General features: G+C 37.4%; 1 protein-coding gene across 1 annotated transcript in view; it reads right to left on the reverse strand.

Annotated features, from left to right (window-relative positions):
• ASXL3 (additional sex combs like transcriptional regulator 3) overlaps nt 1–16,868 on the reverse strand; it is a 140,916-nt gene that overhangs the window by 84,731 nt on the left and 39,317 nt on the right. The window contains exon 4 of the mRNA XM_011943717.1: nt 1,601–1,722. Within this exon, the coding sequence (XP_011799107.1) occupies nt 1,601–1,722 (122 nt within the window). The remainder of the gene's footprint in view (nt 1–1,600; nt 1,723–16,868) is intronic.

A 16,868-nucleotide genomic window follows, 5' to 3' on the forward strand; every position in this document is an offset into this window, starting at 1 on the left:
AAAAAATACAAAATCTAGCCGGGCGAGGTGGCAGACACCTGTAGTCCCAGCTACTCGGGAGGCTGAGGCGGGAGAATGGCGTAAACCCGGGAGGCGGAGCTTGCAGTGATCTGAGATCCGGCCACTGCACTCCAGCCCGGGCAACAGAGCGAGACTCCGTCTAAAAAAAAAAAAAAAAGGGATCTCAACACCGATTTCAGTTTTGTTCTCTGGCATCTAAAACATTTCAAATGCAGTAAGTGGCAAGCACTCCAAAGGGTACTTGACCTATGCAGGGTGAAATATACTGTTACTACCTTCAATATAATAACCAATGAATGGCAATGCTGCAGTGTCAATAATATGAAATAGGAAGGTAACATAATTCAGCATAAACATGCTAAGTTTCTTTCCTGTGTTTTCTTGTTTGAGGTACAGGAGAAGATAGGTAGAAATGTTCTAAGTCTAGAAGATTGGATGTGCATATTAAGAAGTTTTAGTGGTTGGTAGAACTTAAAAAACTCTATTTTAGAAAACATAACTTTTCTTTTCCTTGTGATAAATATGTCACTAGACTGATACCTCTAATCCTGGATCTAGTAAAGGTCATCAATGGGTGGCTGAAGGGGGAGTTGTTATAGAAGGATCAAAATAGAATGTACAAGAGGAAAGCACTTAAGGGGAAACTATGAATTCAGGGCTAAATACGTGAACCTTCCATTTACTGACACTCTTTGTGTTATCATCATACGATGGCTCCATCTAACCATAACATCTCCTCCTTTTCTTCTCTGCACAATTTGGCATTTGCCAGTATGACAGCAGTCACTATTATTCCTATGAGCCACTCACTCTACCACGTGCTTTCATCCTATTACCTCAGTTAATTCTCAGATCAATCCCAGGAGCAAGATACTATTATTTTCCACATTTTCTATATAAGGAATTTAAGATTCAGAGAGGAGAAGTAGCTTGCCTAGAGACAGCAAGTGAGTAGCAAGAATTTAAACCAGGGTATGTCAGCACCCAGAGCCCAACCTTGTAAATATCCCCTCCTTGCACCATCTCAGTGCAAGGCCACAAAGGCCCGTACTGCCTCTGCAACAGCAGAATAATGTGGCAACTTTAACTGCCATTCAGCACCAAACAACACTCATTAATGAATACTCCAGATATAAGTAAGCAACACTCACTATTTTTCTTATTTGTAACTTAATGTATCTCAGTAACAACAAATAAATTATCATTTATTTTTATACTATCAGATAAGCACAAAAAACATAGAGATGTTATTTTTTAAATATGCAATGCATTTATGAACCCAACAGATGTATTACTATAAATCACACATAGACACACAAAATCTTAATACAAATTTTTATATATTTTCAGTGGATGCATATTCCTTCTTCTATTTTACATTAAAATTTTCAGTCAAGTCTCTCCTAGTTTTTTTCTTTTATCAAAGATTAAAATTATTGAACTGAATATCATGGATGGGGTTGAATTCAGGAAAATTCTGCTTTCTGATTCCCAGGTTCCTACTTACTTGATCAGCAAAACAAACATTACCTTAAGTACATAGAACTGAAGGACAAAGAATAAATGGCAGCTATCTTACCTGTTTAAGAGCCTTTTTGGTGTGCTGCTGGAAGGAAGACACTAACTTGCTTTGCACTGCTGTGTTAGTAAGGCTTGAATCTCGAGTGGAAGATGCTTCATCAGTTACCTGCTTCGAACAAACTAGAAACAGAAAGACATAATGATATTACTAATTTGAATTCCTTTTTTTATATCCACTGTAATTACATACTTGGAGCTTTTCTCCAATTGAAAATGGATACCTAAAATAAAGCAAAATAGCACAGCAAAAAGAAGGGTATCTAGATACGAAGAAACGGAATCATTTAATAACTGTGTGGCCACAGTTCCATTTAACCTTTTTAAGCCTTCCTGTCCTTACCCGCAAATTGATGATAATTTCTATGCCACTGGACTATTGTATGGACATAAAAAATAGACAATATCTGCCTCAGGAGTTGGGAGTCAGTAGGTACTATCTGAATTTAAATATGAAGATTGGGCAATGCATAGTATTCTGAAAAAAAAAAAAAATCTAAATTAATGCAATTGTTTTAAATCTACCCAGCCTCACAGGTATTATGATTCTTCTACTTAACAGCCTTACTAATAGAATCTGTGACCTATGGGACGTGTTTATTTTCTCCTATGGGCTGAGTCATAAAGCATGGATAAGGAAAAAAGAAATCTGAGATGCTTGTTACCAACTCAAGATAATTATTTTGAGGAAAATGGTGCTCTGACAGACATGTTGTCTATTCTATAGAAGACATTTTCTTCCAAAAGACTGCTTTTTAGGAGAATCAACGTCTCACTAACTTGGGTGACCAAGCAGAGCCCACAGGCAGTGTCTGCTCTCTGAAACCCATGTTCGAGCCAGAACTCTACCTTTAGTTCTTCTCAAACTGAGAGACTTCTGAGTCCTCATTTGACTCCTCCTCAAACTGAGAGACTTTAACACTGAAATGGTTTGAGTAGGAGCACAGATGCACAGGCCCTTTTCTGTATACGCTGGGGGAGAAGGAGTTTGGAAAATCAAAATGAGGAAGTACTATGATTAGCGACAGAATGGAGGCATATGTCAAAGGCAGGAGGCAAGAGGAAGTCAGAAGAAAATAACTTGAGAACATATTGTAAAAAAGCTCAAAACATGACTTTTTAAGGGCACCAGGGTTAATGCTAATTCAAGAAAACTTTTCAAGTGATGGCAACTTGAGAGGTTTCTGACCTGAGTTTTAAAAGAAGGTGAAGAAGTAAAAATTATTGTAGCAAAAAATGGGAAGCACAGGCATATGCACCTTGAGAACACTCAAGTGGCTTTTGATAGACTCAAACACACCTTGCCTAGAAATAATCATGCGGTCCGTGAGAGACAATTTTGGGAAAAAAAATCAAATTTTTTGTTAATACAGAAAGTAATCAGACAAATGAACAAATTTAGGAAAATAAAATAACTGTTAGTTATTAATGCAAGACACTTCCGGCATGTGATCTGATTTAATCCTTGTAGCTTTCTTGTAACACAATAAGGTACATATTTCTATATTCGAGAAAGAAAACTGGAGCTCAGAAAGGTGAAATAACTTGCCCATGGTCATAGAGCCAATGAAACTGCAGAGATAGGATTCAAGGCCAACCTAGTCTAGCTTCAGAAGCCATGATTTTTCCACTTAAAATATTCGGTTTCAAAAGTCAAGATCTGATACAGAAAATATCATATCGAAAGAAGCATAATTTAGTTGTGTGATACTGAAACTAGAAGTTAACAAAGGCCAGGGGAAACAAGTCACTCAGCCCCTGACAAGGAAAAATTGAGAATTCTGAGTAAGTGACGGGTCTAGGAAATACTATGGTTGAAGTAGCAAAAAGATTTGCGGATGAATATAGTGAGAAAAGTCACTGAATTAAAGATCAGATGACTTTTTTTACTTAATATGATTTTTTTCCTTAAGACGGTCTAAATGTTCTAGTTAAGAAACAGTTTATTAAGTTGATCACATAAACTCTGGTTCCTAGGCTTCTCTCCTTAAAATAATCACTAGAATAATTTGTAACACCTTGCCAAAGCTTATTATTTATCAAGAAATATTATAAATAATCATCAGTTTATAGTCTAAACACAAATTTATAGTATTTACTGATAACACAGGTAGTCTTTTCAATGTTCTGAAGTCTCTATGAAATGTGACCAAGTGAGGAGGTGACAGAGAGATGGTAGATAGAATATATGATCCCAAATGAACAGATCTCATGTACGCCCAGCCAAATGTAAAGCGTGCATTAGCGAATATGTTTGATTACTTTCACATTCTTATAATGGCATTTACACCTAGAAAACTGGAAACCTACAGGTTAGTTCGTTTAAAGGAGAACTAAATGCAGTCCAAAGATATTAAGGAACTTAGGGAAAATATGAGAAAGCTTCTGCATACTGGGCATCTAAATATACTTCCAATTTGTTTAGAAAATGCTATTGTTCCCATGTCTTTCAAGGTAAACTTCACTTCAGCAGGATTAAACAATAAATTCTGACCCAGTGTACATGTAACTGAGGCCTCGTATCCTTCTTATTTTCTGAATAACAAAATAAGCAATATGCAATCATCTGTCCTTCCTGAGGGTAACTGTTATACAGCTCACCAGTTGCTCTATTTCTGACCTAGGAAACCACCAGACATTGGGATACCTATTTCAGTATCAGCATATACACTGTATAATTTCGGTTAATTTTATTATGGCACTATGTTGATAGTGATTGACATCTATTCATATATGTTGTATCCAAAAGAAAGATTCTATTCAATTTAGAGTCCAGGACTTCAGACGGAGGGCAGGACAACACTTGAAACTGCATTAAGGAATACCATGCAGTTTGTTCTAAAAATGATTCATTTTCCTTAACCCACTGCTTTATCTTATACACTCCATTATAGACCCAAGAAAAACATCAAGAATACCTGGGTGAGGTAGTCAATTTTCTCCCTAATCCCTCTTACTGGAAGTTGTTCCTGACTTGATTTCTCCAGATCAAAGCATATTTCCCTAATTATTTACTTCCCTAATTATTTATTGACACAATAACTATAGAACCTTAAAGAAAAGCAAAATGTAACAGAAAAAAAATATGTGATTGTTCCTTTGGGTTGAATAATTTATTTTTAAGAAAAAATATCAGGAAAGAAAAAATGGGTGGGACATATTTGCAATTCACCCATATGCTTCACTCAGTGTGCTCATATACATTTTTAAATTACTGACAAATATGGACCTTTTTTCAGGGACATTTAAGTTGCTTTATTCATTAGTTTTCCATGCATATGACGTGAAAATATCTGAATCTAAAAACACTAATTCACTGAGTGCAGCTGGCCTGTGCAGGTTCATGCAGATTCATATTCTGACAAAATGCAAGGTTTTCACTTCTACTTATTCTTGCAGCTTTCTTAATAATAGATGTGATAAATAAATAATGAAGGATTCATTTTAAACAGTTGCCTGAATATTTATCTAACAGACTGACTTTGGCCTCTGAAATACAAGCCAAAGGAAAATTAATGTTAAAGAAAGGATCAGGGAAAATCCCTTGCATGTAAAATTACAACAGGAGCCAGGAAGCTGAAGAATTAGGACAGATGTTTTATCCAATAAATATCAAACACTGACATGCAGTTTAGAAAGTGATATCTTCTTGGCATTGAGAACAGAACAGGAGCTATCTTTTCTAACTGTGTACTGGCATGATCACAAAACTAATGCCAGGACCTTACACCTTGAAATCCCACAATACAGCCTGTCCTTTTCAAATTGATGATGAGGAAACAAAATGAGACTAGTTCTTCCTAGAATTTTTATCATTCCACATTTTTTAAAAGGTATAAAAATACTATTTCTGTCTACATTTTGCTTGCCTACCAAAAATAGGCAAGCCAAAAGGATAGTTAAAAGCTAATCTGCTGATTTTAAACTTGTCTCTGATTACCTCTACTCTTACTCCCCAAACCTTCCCTCAAAATACTCTATTTAGAAGACCTGGGAGCAAAAGGAGGTGGGAGATTATAGGTAACCATGAGACAGCCTTGAAGGCTAGAGAACTGGTAACTGCTCCAGTAAAACTGTGGGCTTCAGTGTCTCCAAGTTGTCTCTCTCTCCTTTTAATTTACCATTCAACTTGAAAATACTATTGAACTAGAAAATGTAGATTAGAGTTCCTATTTTTAAAGCTGCATGCTAGGGAGGGGATATGGCTGGTATTCCCTTCTAATATAAGTACTAATCCACTGACAGGTGTACAAGAGGACACCCACAATTGTAACTGGGACCTACAACCCAGGATATAAAGGAGCAATCAGAATGCAAACTTGATATGCCTCTTTTGTCTCACATCCTGCCTACCTCCCAATTCTCACCCTCTATAATCCAGCCAATCTGGAGAGTCTTCAGTGTCTTCTGAACACATCTACTTGCTGTGTTTGTTGTACTTGGTCTGATTGTCCCTTCTCCAAATATCCTTTCCCAGCACTCTGCCTGGCAAACTCATCTTGGCAGTCCAAATTCTAAACAGCTTCCCCCAAAGCTTCTCTGACTATCCCAGCTTCTGAGGTAGACTTGCTCCTCCCCTAGCCATGCTGTCTTGGAATTTAGTGTACGAATTCATGACAGTCCCTGCAATGCTGGTGCTGTCGTCTGCCTCAGCAGCCACAGGCTCAGAAACTCAGGGACTTACATGCAAAGATGGGCACAGAACAGTCGATCTATTAGTGTTCACTGAATTTTTTAAAAATCAAATTTTAAAATACCAAATTCAAAAATTTTGTTTAAAGTACTTTTGAAGTTAACTTTAAACTACGATTTTTAAAAAGAATTCATGAAAGTGGAGGTCAGTAGAACTCTTTTTTATGTAAAAGTATGTATAAAATGAATTGTTGTAAACTTGAAAATAGAAGCCTTCTTAAATTATTTTCCCAAATTATTGTACAGTCAATTAGGGATAATATGAAAGCCAAATGACAGAATTTCCTATGAAAGACAGTAGGAAGTTGCACGACCTGCCACTAATTATAGATAGATTTCTCTTTGCCATCTTTACTCATTGCCTTATTTAACGAGTAAAGTCACAGTTTTGTGCTTTTGCATGGGGAAATAAAAATAAAATTTAAAGTCAAAATTAGAAATCACAATGCTTACATAAAATGGCAGAAGCTGTGTGGGTGCAGAACCACAACACAGACCAGGATCTGTACATTATATAGTCGCTGCAAAATAGATATTGTGTACTATTAATTGCTCTCTGTCCCACTGAGCCACCCAATAAGTAACAAGCTATCTGAGGAAACTGGTGCTCAAAGACCTCATAAAGACAAGGAGGGGAGCAGTCTTTTACTAATTTCATTTCTGTAAGTTCTCTTTCCAAACACTCCCTTTCATTCTTATGAATAATCAGACTAGATGTTCTCAAATCACAACAGTTTTCTGTATGAATGATCTTGACATACACTATAGGCTTAAAAAAAGTTATATGAATAAAAAATTTCACTCAAAGGATACATAGTATATTAGGAACAACACTGTGGTACACTGTTAGAAGTCAATAAAATCTGAACAGAGGGCTGGGTCTTAGAGGAAGTTTACTGGTTTATTGATTAATCATACATTCAATTGCACAACTTTTATTGAGTACTTTCCCTCATGCCAATCACTGTATAAGATGCTGGGGGAAAAACAGTGAGAAAGATCCAATACCTGAGTTGGAGGCTGTAAGAATTTTTAGAAACTGTTTTCAATGAACAATAGACCATTAATTCTACCTGAGGAAAACTACCGATGAAAACTAAACAATAACAAATTTGTTTTGAAAGATCAACAAGCAGACAATTCAGAAATATCCCCAAATGGCAAATAATCACAAAAGTTTATGTTTGGGTTATACTTTGTTTTATGTACAGTATTTACATCTGAAATTGCGTAAATCATATATTTTGTATATATACAGCCAGAAAATACATGCTACAAATTGTTAAAAAGACTTGAACAGGGAAAACTATCTGACTCCAATCAAATCATTCCTGAACTCCATTTTTAAAATCCTTTTTGCATTCAGCCTACACAGAATTGCCTTTTCTAAAAACATTTGTTTCAATATAGGTATAGGTATTTGGGTTTAAGCAAATTTCCTTGTTACATTAAAAGAAAATCCAAAGACTATAAGTCGCCAAGAAAAGTCAGTAATTAAATAAATTAATAAATTGCTAGTAATACTAGCAATAAAATAATGGGAACAGCAACTTTTTCCTAAGACCCTTTCAGAGGACAAGGAGTCTAAAAATTATAAGCACTGATGCTCTCGATAATATTTAGTACAATATCTTCTATAATGAAACATACCTAATATAACTGGAATGATTACTATATAACCTACTTCATTAGCCCAATGAAGCCCCTTATTATTCAGAAGAGATTTTCAGGAAAAAAGAGCAAAATAAACCAAGAGGAATGCTGAATCAGATAATAATTATACCAACCATATGCATCAGTGAGAACATGCTGCTGCAAAATGTCATCATGCCAGAGACCTTAGTGATTTGGGTGGCTGATATCATATGGTGCAAATGCCATTCACCTGCCACAGAAATGGATATGCCACCATCTCATTACAATGGCTACAAATGCTTCACAAACATTTTGATTAGAACACCGAAGCTCCAAAGGTAACTAGGAAGACCACTGTATACACTAAAGGTGTAGCTATAAGAATCTCTCCTACAAGCCGTACTCAATTTACCAGCCAGGCCAATTTAGTCATACTGTTACCTCTGGATATTCATAAAAATATCTCCTTAAACACAGAAGAGAGAAAACTCAAACCAAAAAATAAATATATTTAGTAGGAAAAGCATATATTGTAGTTACCAGTCTTTAGCCACCTAACCTCCTCCTACCATAGAACCAACAAGGATTTCACTCACAGGGTAATGGAGATTAATAATACTATATGCTGTTTGTGTGGGGAAAATAACATCAGAGGCTATTTATTTTATACTGGTATAACCCCTGTGATCTTCCACACTGCATCAGGTTTCTGAAACATCTGCACAGAAATAAAGCAATCAGCCTAGAAAATGAGAAACAGAAAAAAGTGGACAGGAAGGAGATCAGCAAAAGGTTGGTACAGGTCAAGGTTAAGTGTTTCATTCATGGGCATCACTACTAATTACTTCATACTTTACCATATGAACTCCAATGTACGATAAAGGGGAATCAGGTTAGCTATCCAGAAGGCAGTTTGAGAAATGGTTATACAATGTAACTGTAAAGAAAAGTGAGAGTGAATTATCTGGCATCAATGAAAAAGTACTTTTTTTAAAGAACATGAGTGTTTTGTTCATATGTACAGTCACAGATTATATAAATCAAACAGAATATTGGCTAGTTAAGATGGATAATTGAAGGAATACCTTCAATTCTGTTTTTATTTGAGAAGGAGTTTGTTGTTTTATTATGAGATCATATTCTGTTCTCTATCTGTATATTATGAAATATTTCTCTCACAATTCAAGAAAAGAGGTGAAAGTATGCTTAAATGGGTCACTTTGTCGCACTTAAAAAGAAAACTTTTTCCTACATGACTCCGGACTATTAAAACTGACCAAAATCCATTTAGACAAGAATGAAGTTCACAGTTCAAGAGGAAATACGTAAGAAAAAGAGGTCTCTAAAAGATAAAAGAAACGAAAAGTATCTGTAAATAATGTTTGAAAGAGTTGGGATAAGTCGTTTAGAGCAGTTAAGATGAAGGGGTGACCATCTGTTGTTTATCATCAGAGCACAGAAAAAATAAAAAAGAAGGAAATTAGTTTAATTAAAAGCATAAAAGATTTCAACATAAAGAAAAAATCCTTCTCTATAAAAGTTATCAAGAACACAGGGAGAAGTATAAAGGTGACTGTGTGATTTCTATCCTCCTGATCATATACTAATAGAACATTGTCTACTTCAATTGACTGGTTTAAGAAAAACACTGGTAGGAGAGAGGAACCAGGGCTTTAGGATCTTTTGAAGTTCCTCATGCTTCTTGTGAACTGTATAATCTGGGGGCTGGGATAAAAGAAAGGAGAAGGAGAAAGAGTGGGCAGTGGAAGTTCTATATCCTGCCAGTGGTCATTTCTGACTCTGAAGATTATTCGTTTTCCTCTGTGTTCTCTTCAATGTGTAACTAAAAACAACGTAATTTTCACATACTTCAGTTTCTCTAGGCCACCAATGTAGGGCAGGTGTCTCCATGAGCTAACAAAGCTGTTGCCTAAAATACAGAGCTGTTGAATGAAAGACAAATTAGCTTAACCCCCCAAAATTAGGGGAACTGGTTCAGGCATAGAAGGAATATCCTTCCTGTTACCTGCAAGATTCTTAGGAATAGCTGCTGGGTAGTTGGTCACGCTGTGTTGCCTTTCTCCACGATCATGTAGAAGCCTGTTGACACTCTCCTACCCCCACCCTCCTGAACACAAAGATGCAGACACACACCATCCAATGTAAAACTACACTGGAGCATTCACAGGCAAGTTGCTGTAAAACCTCCAGCAAAACAAGACCAGGAATACCAACTGACACTGGGTAGGTGAGCAACATCTTCCAAAGTTACTCAAAACACTCCCTTCACAATTCCACGGTCACCCTCATTTTCCTTTTTTGTAGCCTTGTATAAAACTGCTTCATGAGCTGTCAGTGTGACTGCTCCCCAGGGTGTCTGGACCTTTTTAATGTATGCCCCAATTTCTCCATGAAGCTTCTCATCTGCATGTAACTGATGTCTCAATTGAGATTATATTCACACTTCAGGCCTCCTTAACACACTTTTCACTTTTGATAAAACACCCCTCAAACTGTAGCCTCTGAGCCAATGAAAACAAAGCGTGAGCTGAGTAACGTTTCATTAAGTTAACACAACTCTGCCAAGAATCACACAATCACTGCAACCACTTATAAAACTGGCCATAAAGAATAATGAAAAAGGACTCCATAAAATTCTTCAAATGTTGGAATCATTATTTGCCCTGGGATTTAAGGTCTAAAACATAAGATTCTTCCCCCCCCCACCAACAACAGAGACTTTTAAAATACGAATTCTCTTGCTAGAGTGCTGCTTCCTCCCTGAAAGTCATTAGGGTTAAGAGCAAGCAGAACCTTTTTTGATCTCTGTGAATGAAATGTGTACAATCTCTAGTTTTCTCATTTAAAAAGAAATATATAGGATGGTTACTGTTGATTTTAAGCATGAACTATATTAGGGCTACAAAAAGAGAAACTCAATTTTTCTTGTTAATAATAATTTATAGATAGAGGATGAAGAGGGTGAAGACTGTCTATTGATGGTATCATTTCACATAAAATATGTATGAATTCTGCAGACCAGCAACACATTGTGAGTCAACTTAATATGTGTTAGGAAACTCATGATATATCAATGTATTATGCTCAGAAAACAACTCAGACACAAACATACCCATAAATCTCTGACTAAAATAGACCATAAAATTTATAATATTTTATTTGGGTGACACAGATTTATACTTATACAGCCATAAATGGTCATGGGTTGTCAACACAAATATATCAAGTAATTCACCTAAATCACTCTTTGATCTCTAAAACTTAGGTTTTAAAATGTCAACAGTTTACATTCTCAAGTCTAATTCTTATTAACTTGAGAAACTATTCAGAAGTCAAACAAACACACAAACACAGTTCTGTGTCTTGTAAATTCCATAATTAATAATATACCACTTTTCCTACATTGTAAAATTTTGCAATAAAACCTTGTAACAAAGTACCTTGGCAACACATCTCCCACTTTAAAAGAATGTTTCCCTGCCCAGTTGATTCTAAGAAGAGGACTAAAGTATTATAATCATTATCTTAATTCTGCCTAAGGACTCAAGTGTTAATGACTGGAATTGAACTGCTAAAATTTCTTTCTTATCAGTTTTTACAAAATACTTTCTTCTCAACTACTTCTCTGCTTACCTCCTAAATGGTACAGCAAATGCCAATAAATAGTTGTCAATCTGATATAACACTATGGTAGCAGAGGCTTATTCTTTCAACGCATCAAGGGTATGTTACAAATTGATGGTTAATATTCTTCTCAACACTCCCCAGTCTTTCACCCCAGAGGATGAATATAAGAAGGAAAGATGAACAAAATAGCAAAACAGATGATGTAGTCATCCCCCACTCCCTTTCTCCCTCCTTCCCTACTTTTCCCTCCCACACCCCTCTCTCTCTTGCTCCCTCACACACACATCCACTCATATACCCAACCTCCTCTCTCTGATCACATTTTCAAAGTTTATTTGTACAGCTGTAGCGAAGTGTGGAAAGTATATCCATTCTAACTTTTGGTTCAAATATATATTAGAAACAGAGTAAGTAAGGAAATCACCTAAAGCAGAGTTTCCTGACATTTATTACTGAATTGCAAGAAATCAAGAAATCATGTGGTATGCCACTACTTCATTGGGATAAGCAAGGGGTTCCTCTTTGTCAATGTCTTAAGTTTAGGATCATAATAGATGTGTGCTAATGTTAGAAAGGCAAACTGTACCAGTGATGACTGGCTAGTAAGTGTTCCCTGTGGTTCCAGGCAAGGTATTAGAGTAAGGAGAGCCTGGCCTTTGGTGTCAACACCTGGGCTTGCAATTTGGATGGCACATTTAACCTAAGTTTGTTCCCTCACAGGTAAAAATAAAAGTACTCAATACATTTTCAATATCTAGGTTTGAAAATGTGTCCTGAGGCTAGATTAATAAGCTATACCCAGAGGTACAGGGTACTTACATGGAGATGCAATTGTGGTTTGCAATAAGATGTAAAAGTGAGCAAGTCAAGGAATACTCAAGGAAATAAGCTATTTACTATTCTTTCAGTGATTTCCCAAAGTTATTTCCTGAATGCAACTTCAAAGAGGTCAGGAAATCTAATTTTTGTCACATTAGCTGGAAATGTTTGGGTATGTGTTATTTGGTGAAGCGCCTATTCACATTTTACATGAGGGAAGTTTGCTTATCCCTGCTTTGGTTTCACTACTGGCCGAGTGCTCTCATGCTATCTGTCACCCTTTCTCAGCTACTAAACTCCCATGGTTTCCTCTGGAATTTAGGATTAGTCATTATCAAAATCTCCTGCAGCCTCCATATTTTCTCTGAAAACTCCCTTTACTTCTTAATATATAAAATCTGGCTGTCTTTCCAGCCAGGACACTGGCTCCTCTGGAATGCTCTCAGGTGGTAGCTTTTTTCTTTTCTACACCTCTTGTACCACTGGGCCTGGAAATAGAATAAGTGACCTATATTCCCCTCACTGTTCCCTCCAAAACATTCTCCCTCCCTGGTTCCTATGATGCCCGCAGCATTGTATCTCATGTCATCAGACTATATTACTAACTATTCAACCTACTGTACTTATCTGCCAACTCTTGGTTATTTTTCATTTTTTGAGTATGTTAGCTGCTAATATGACATCCTGTCAATGTTAGTTCTACTATAATTGTCTGTTTCAATATCCATGCTGATGATTCTCTAATATCTTATGCAAGGGTCACCACCAGCCTTTAAAACATCTTTGTGCAAAAAGGAAAAAGCAATCTTTTTTCCAGGTGGACCCAGTTCCATCCCACAGCACCAGGCTGGGCAAATGGAGGGGTGCTGAATTTCAACACTGATGCCACCTCATTCAGGCAACTCTTTGAGTGCACACATGGCCTAAGCATTCTTGATAGCCTGAAACCTAGCCCCCTTCTTTCTTATCAGCTCAGAAAATACATCCCATAATAGTATCCTAAATTCAATCCATGCATTCCACTCTCACATCACTTACACTTCCAACTCATTTCCTTTAGCACACCAAATCAAACAACCTTTTCACACCAATGAGACTTCCTTCTTCACCCTATCCTTCGCTCACCTCCACATCGGCTTAAATTCTATGGACAGCCAGGCGTGGTGGCTCAAGCCTGTAATCCCAGCACTTTGGGAGGCCGAGATGGGCGGATCATGAGGTCAGGAGATTGAGACCATCCTGACTAACGCGGTGAAACCTCGTCTCTACTAAAAAAAACACAAAAAAGTAGCCAGGCAAGGTGGCGGGCGCCTGTAGCCCCAGCTACTCAGGAGGCTGAGGCAGGAGAATGGCGTAAACCCGGGAGGCAGAGCTTGCAGTGAGCTGAGATCCGGCCACTGCACTCCAGCCTGGGCGACAAAGCAAGACTTTGTCTCAAAAAAAAAAAAAAACAAAAAAAAGAAATTCTATGGACATTTGCCTTCATTACTCCACTTCATATACCCTTAACTCCTTTCTTCCTTTCTTGCTTCATCATTCACATTTGGCAAAACCCCAGTGTCAGTCACTATACACCTCCTCTGCGCTTGCAGAGTGGTCCTAAACATGACTGGAGAAAAATAGACAACCATGTAGGTTGGTCTCCTAGTAAATTCAGGATGAACAACCTTAAGAATGTCCTTAATGCTATCAGACTCTCTCAGACAAATATTTTGTATCTTCTCCTTAAGTCTACAAAACTACCTCCCCTATTCTCACCCTTAACTGATGGACTTGTTTTCTATTTCGCTGAGAAAAATAACACACACAGAAGCAAACTTCTATGAGCCCCTTCCACATGTACTCGCCTACCTTCACTTCTACTGAAATACCCTCGCTTTTCCTACTGCCTCCTTTGGAGCACTTGTCTACATCTCTTGCTAAGACCAATCTTTCCATTTGCTGAATAGGTCCCATTCTCCATCATCTAACCAAGGCATGACAACAGAACACCCCTGCCACATTATCAATTTTCCTCAACTGAAATGTTCCCATTAGTGAATAATTTTCTAATAATCATTTCCCATTTTTTAAACTGTCTCTTGATTCTTTCCTTTCCAGTCATTTTCCCATTCCATTCCTTCCCTTGACCTCAAAATTCCTTGAAAGAATTGTCTACACTTGTGGTCTCTAATGTCTCTCCTCCCATTCTCTTGAACCCACTTTATTCAAGCTATGGTCTTACGATTCCACAAAAATTACCATTGCCAAGTTCATCAATACCCTCATAAAGGTAAATCTAGTGGTAATTTCCTAATCTTCATCATGAATTCACATTATCAAAAGCATTGACACATTTGAGTAGCTTCACCCTCAGAAATACTTTCTTCATCCGGTTTCCAGGACAGAAAATTTTACCGTGTCCATTTACCTTCAGTCTCACTGTTTTCTACACTCTCTCTAAGCTCTTAAAATTCAGGTGCCCCTGAGCTCAGTCTTTGGGCCTTTTTTCTTTTCTATTTACCTTCAGTTCCTTGGTAATGTCATCCAGTTTCCCGTCTTTAACTACCATCTATAAACTGGCCACTTCCAAATCAGTATCTCTAACAAGGATCTTTCCCATAAATTTCAGACAGATAAAATCAGTTACTTAAGACATCCACCTAGATACTGAAAAATAATCTCATGTCCAGAACTGAGCTCCTGATCAACAACACCCCTGCCCTTAACTGGTTCCCTTGAAGATTCTTCCATCTAAACTAAGGATAATGCTATTGTTCAACCTGCTCACATACTCAAACTCTGGAATCATCCCCAAGTCCTTTCTCTATCTCACACTCACATTTATCTGTCAGCAGCTTCTGTCAGATCTACCAGAATCCAATCACTTTTCATCTCATCCACTACTACTACCTGCCTTCAAATCAACAACAACTCTCCTCTAGATTACGACAATAGCTTTCTAATGGGTGTCCCTGTTTTTTTCCTTGTTCTCGTATCTTTTTCATAGTTAGTGATCCTTCTAAAACCTACATGTGGCCATTGCCTTTCTAGCTCAAAACTCTACAATGGCTTAATTTCTCACTCAAAACAAAAGCCAGCATCAAGGCACCATATAACTTGGCCCCCATAACTTCCCTGGCTTTGTTTCTCACCATACTCTCCCTTGTTCATTTTGGCCTCACAGCCACACCAGCCTCTTGCTGTCTCTGGAATATTTCAGACAGTCTCCTGCCTCAATGCCTTTGTAATTGCTGTTCCCTCTACCTGGAATTCTCTTCCCTGAACGCCTGTTCTCTCATGCTCCTCAGGTCTTTTCTAAATGTAACCCTCTCCCCCACTCCCCCACTCCCTTATTTATTTTGCCCTATATTACTTGTCACCACTGAATAAGCTATACATTTTAGATATTCACTTTGCTTATTTTCTCTCTCTCAAAGAAAATAAGCTTCATGAGAGATTTGCTTTTGTTTTTCACCACTGTAACTGCAATGTCAAGAATAGTATTTGGCACGTGAAAGAAGCTCAGTATATATGTTGAGAGAGCACACGAGCACTCACCCAGGCAAGAGCGCCACACTAGGAGCAACTGCAATAAGACTCTCCTTCACCCTCCTGAAAGCGAAAAGTATGCCCCACTCACCTCCCCTTTTTGAAAGCCAGAAATTACTGTGATTCTCTGCCTTTTCCCCTCTCTAATCACAAGGACCAGCCAGGGTTCACACCATTACCACAACAATTGGGAGGATGCTCAAAAAGCCTGGGAATAGGGACAAGTCAGACGAAAAGTAAAACATCCATAAAGCAGTCTGCAACCATTCTTGTAATTTCCTTAGGACAATAAGCTGCGTTTTTCCTATATTAAATTCACAAGCTTTGCTACAGATCAGAAAGGAACTGAAGCAGTATCAGTCTTACAGGGTCTATCAGTACACAAGTTTAAACGGCAAGGGCATTCAGTGAGCATGCAGAGGACAAACAAAGGGACTCCATGGCCATTAATAAAATGAATGACTTTGGGTTATTACTGAAATACAATATTTCTGCAAACATCCTTTAAGGTTTGTTTGTTTAAAGGTAATTTACTGATTTCTATGAGTCTACGGACAGAGACTTTAATTACATAGTTTTCTCTCAAATCATGATCTGGGTCCTTTTGTGGAACCAGTGGGTACAGTAGAAGAAAGCACTGCAGCTATTATGGGACAAAGATTTGCCAAAATTGCAGTGCAGAATTATGTACACCAAAAGAATCACAATATAATTGTCTTGAAGAGGACAAAAATAAGTTCACATGTAAAATTCAGAGGATAAAATTCAGAGGTGGAAAATGCCCCCCTTAAAATTCTGGAAGGGTCACTCGCTTCTCAAAAGTGTCTAACAAGAAAATATCTTATTTGGCCCTCTTTTCACTGTGAGGAATGGTAACACTGAGCTTCATTTGCAAAAGACAAACCAAGGAACAAAGCTATTATAAAACTACTTGTGATTACAGG

This window comes from Colobus angolensis, unplaced genomic scaffold (assembly GCF_000951035.1).
Source record: "Colobus angolensis palliatus isolate OR3802 unplaced genomic scaffold, Cang.pa_1.0 Scaffold220, whole genome shotgun sequence".
In the NCBI taxonomy this organism is placed as follows: domain Eukaryota; kingdom Metazoa; phylum Chordata; class Mammalia; order Primates; family Cercopithecidae; genus Colobus; species Colobus angolensis.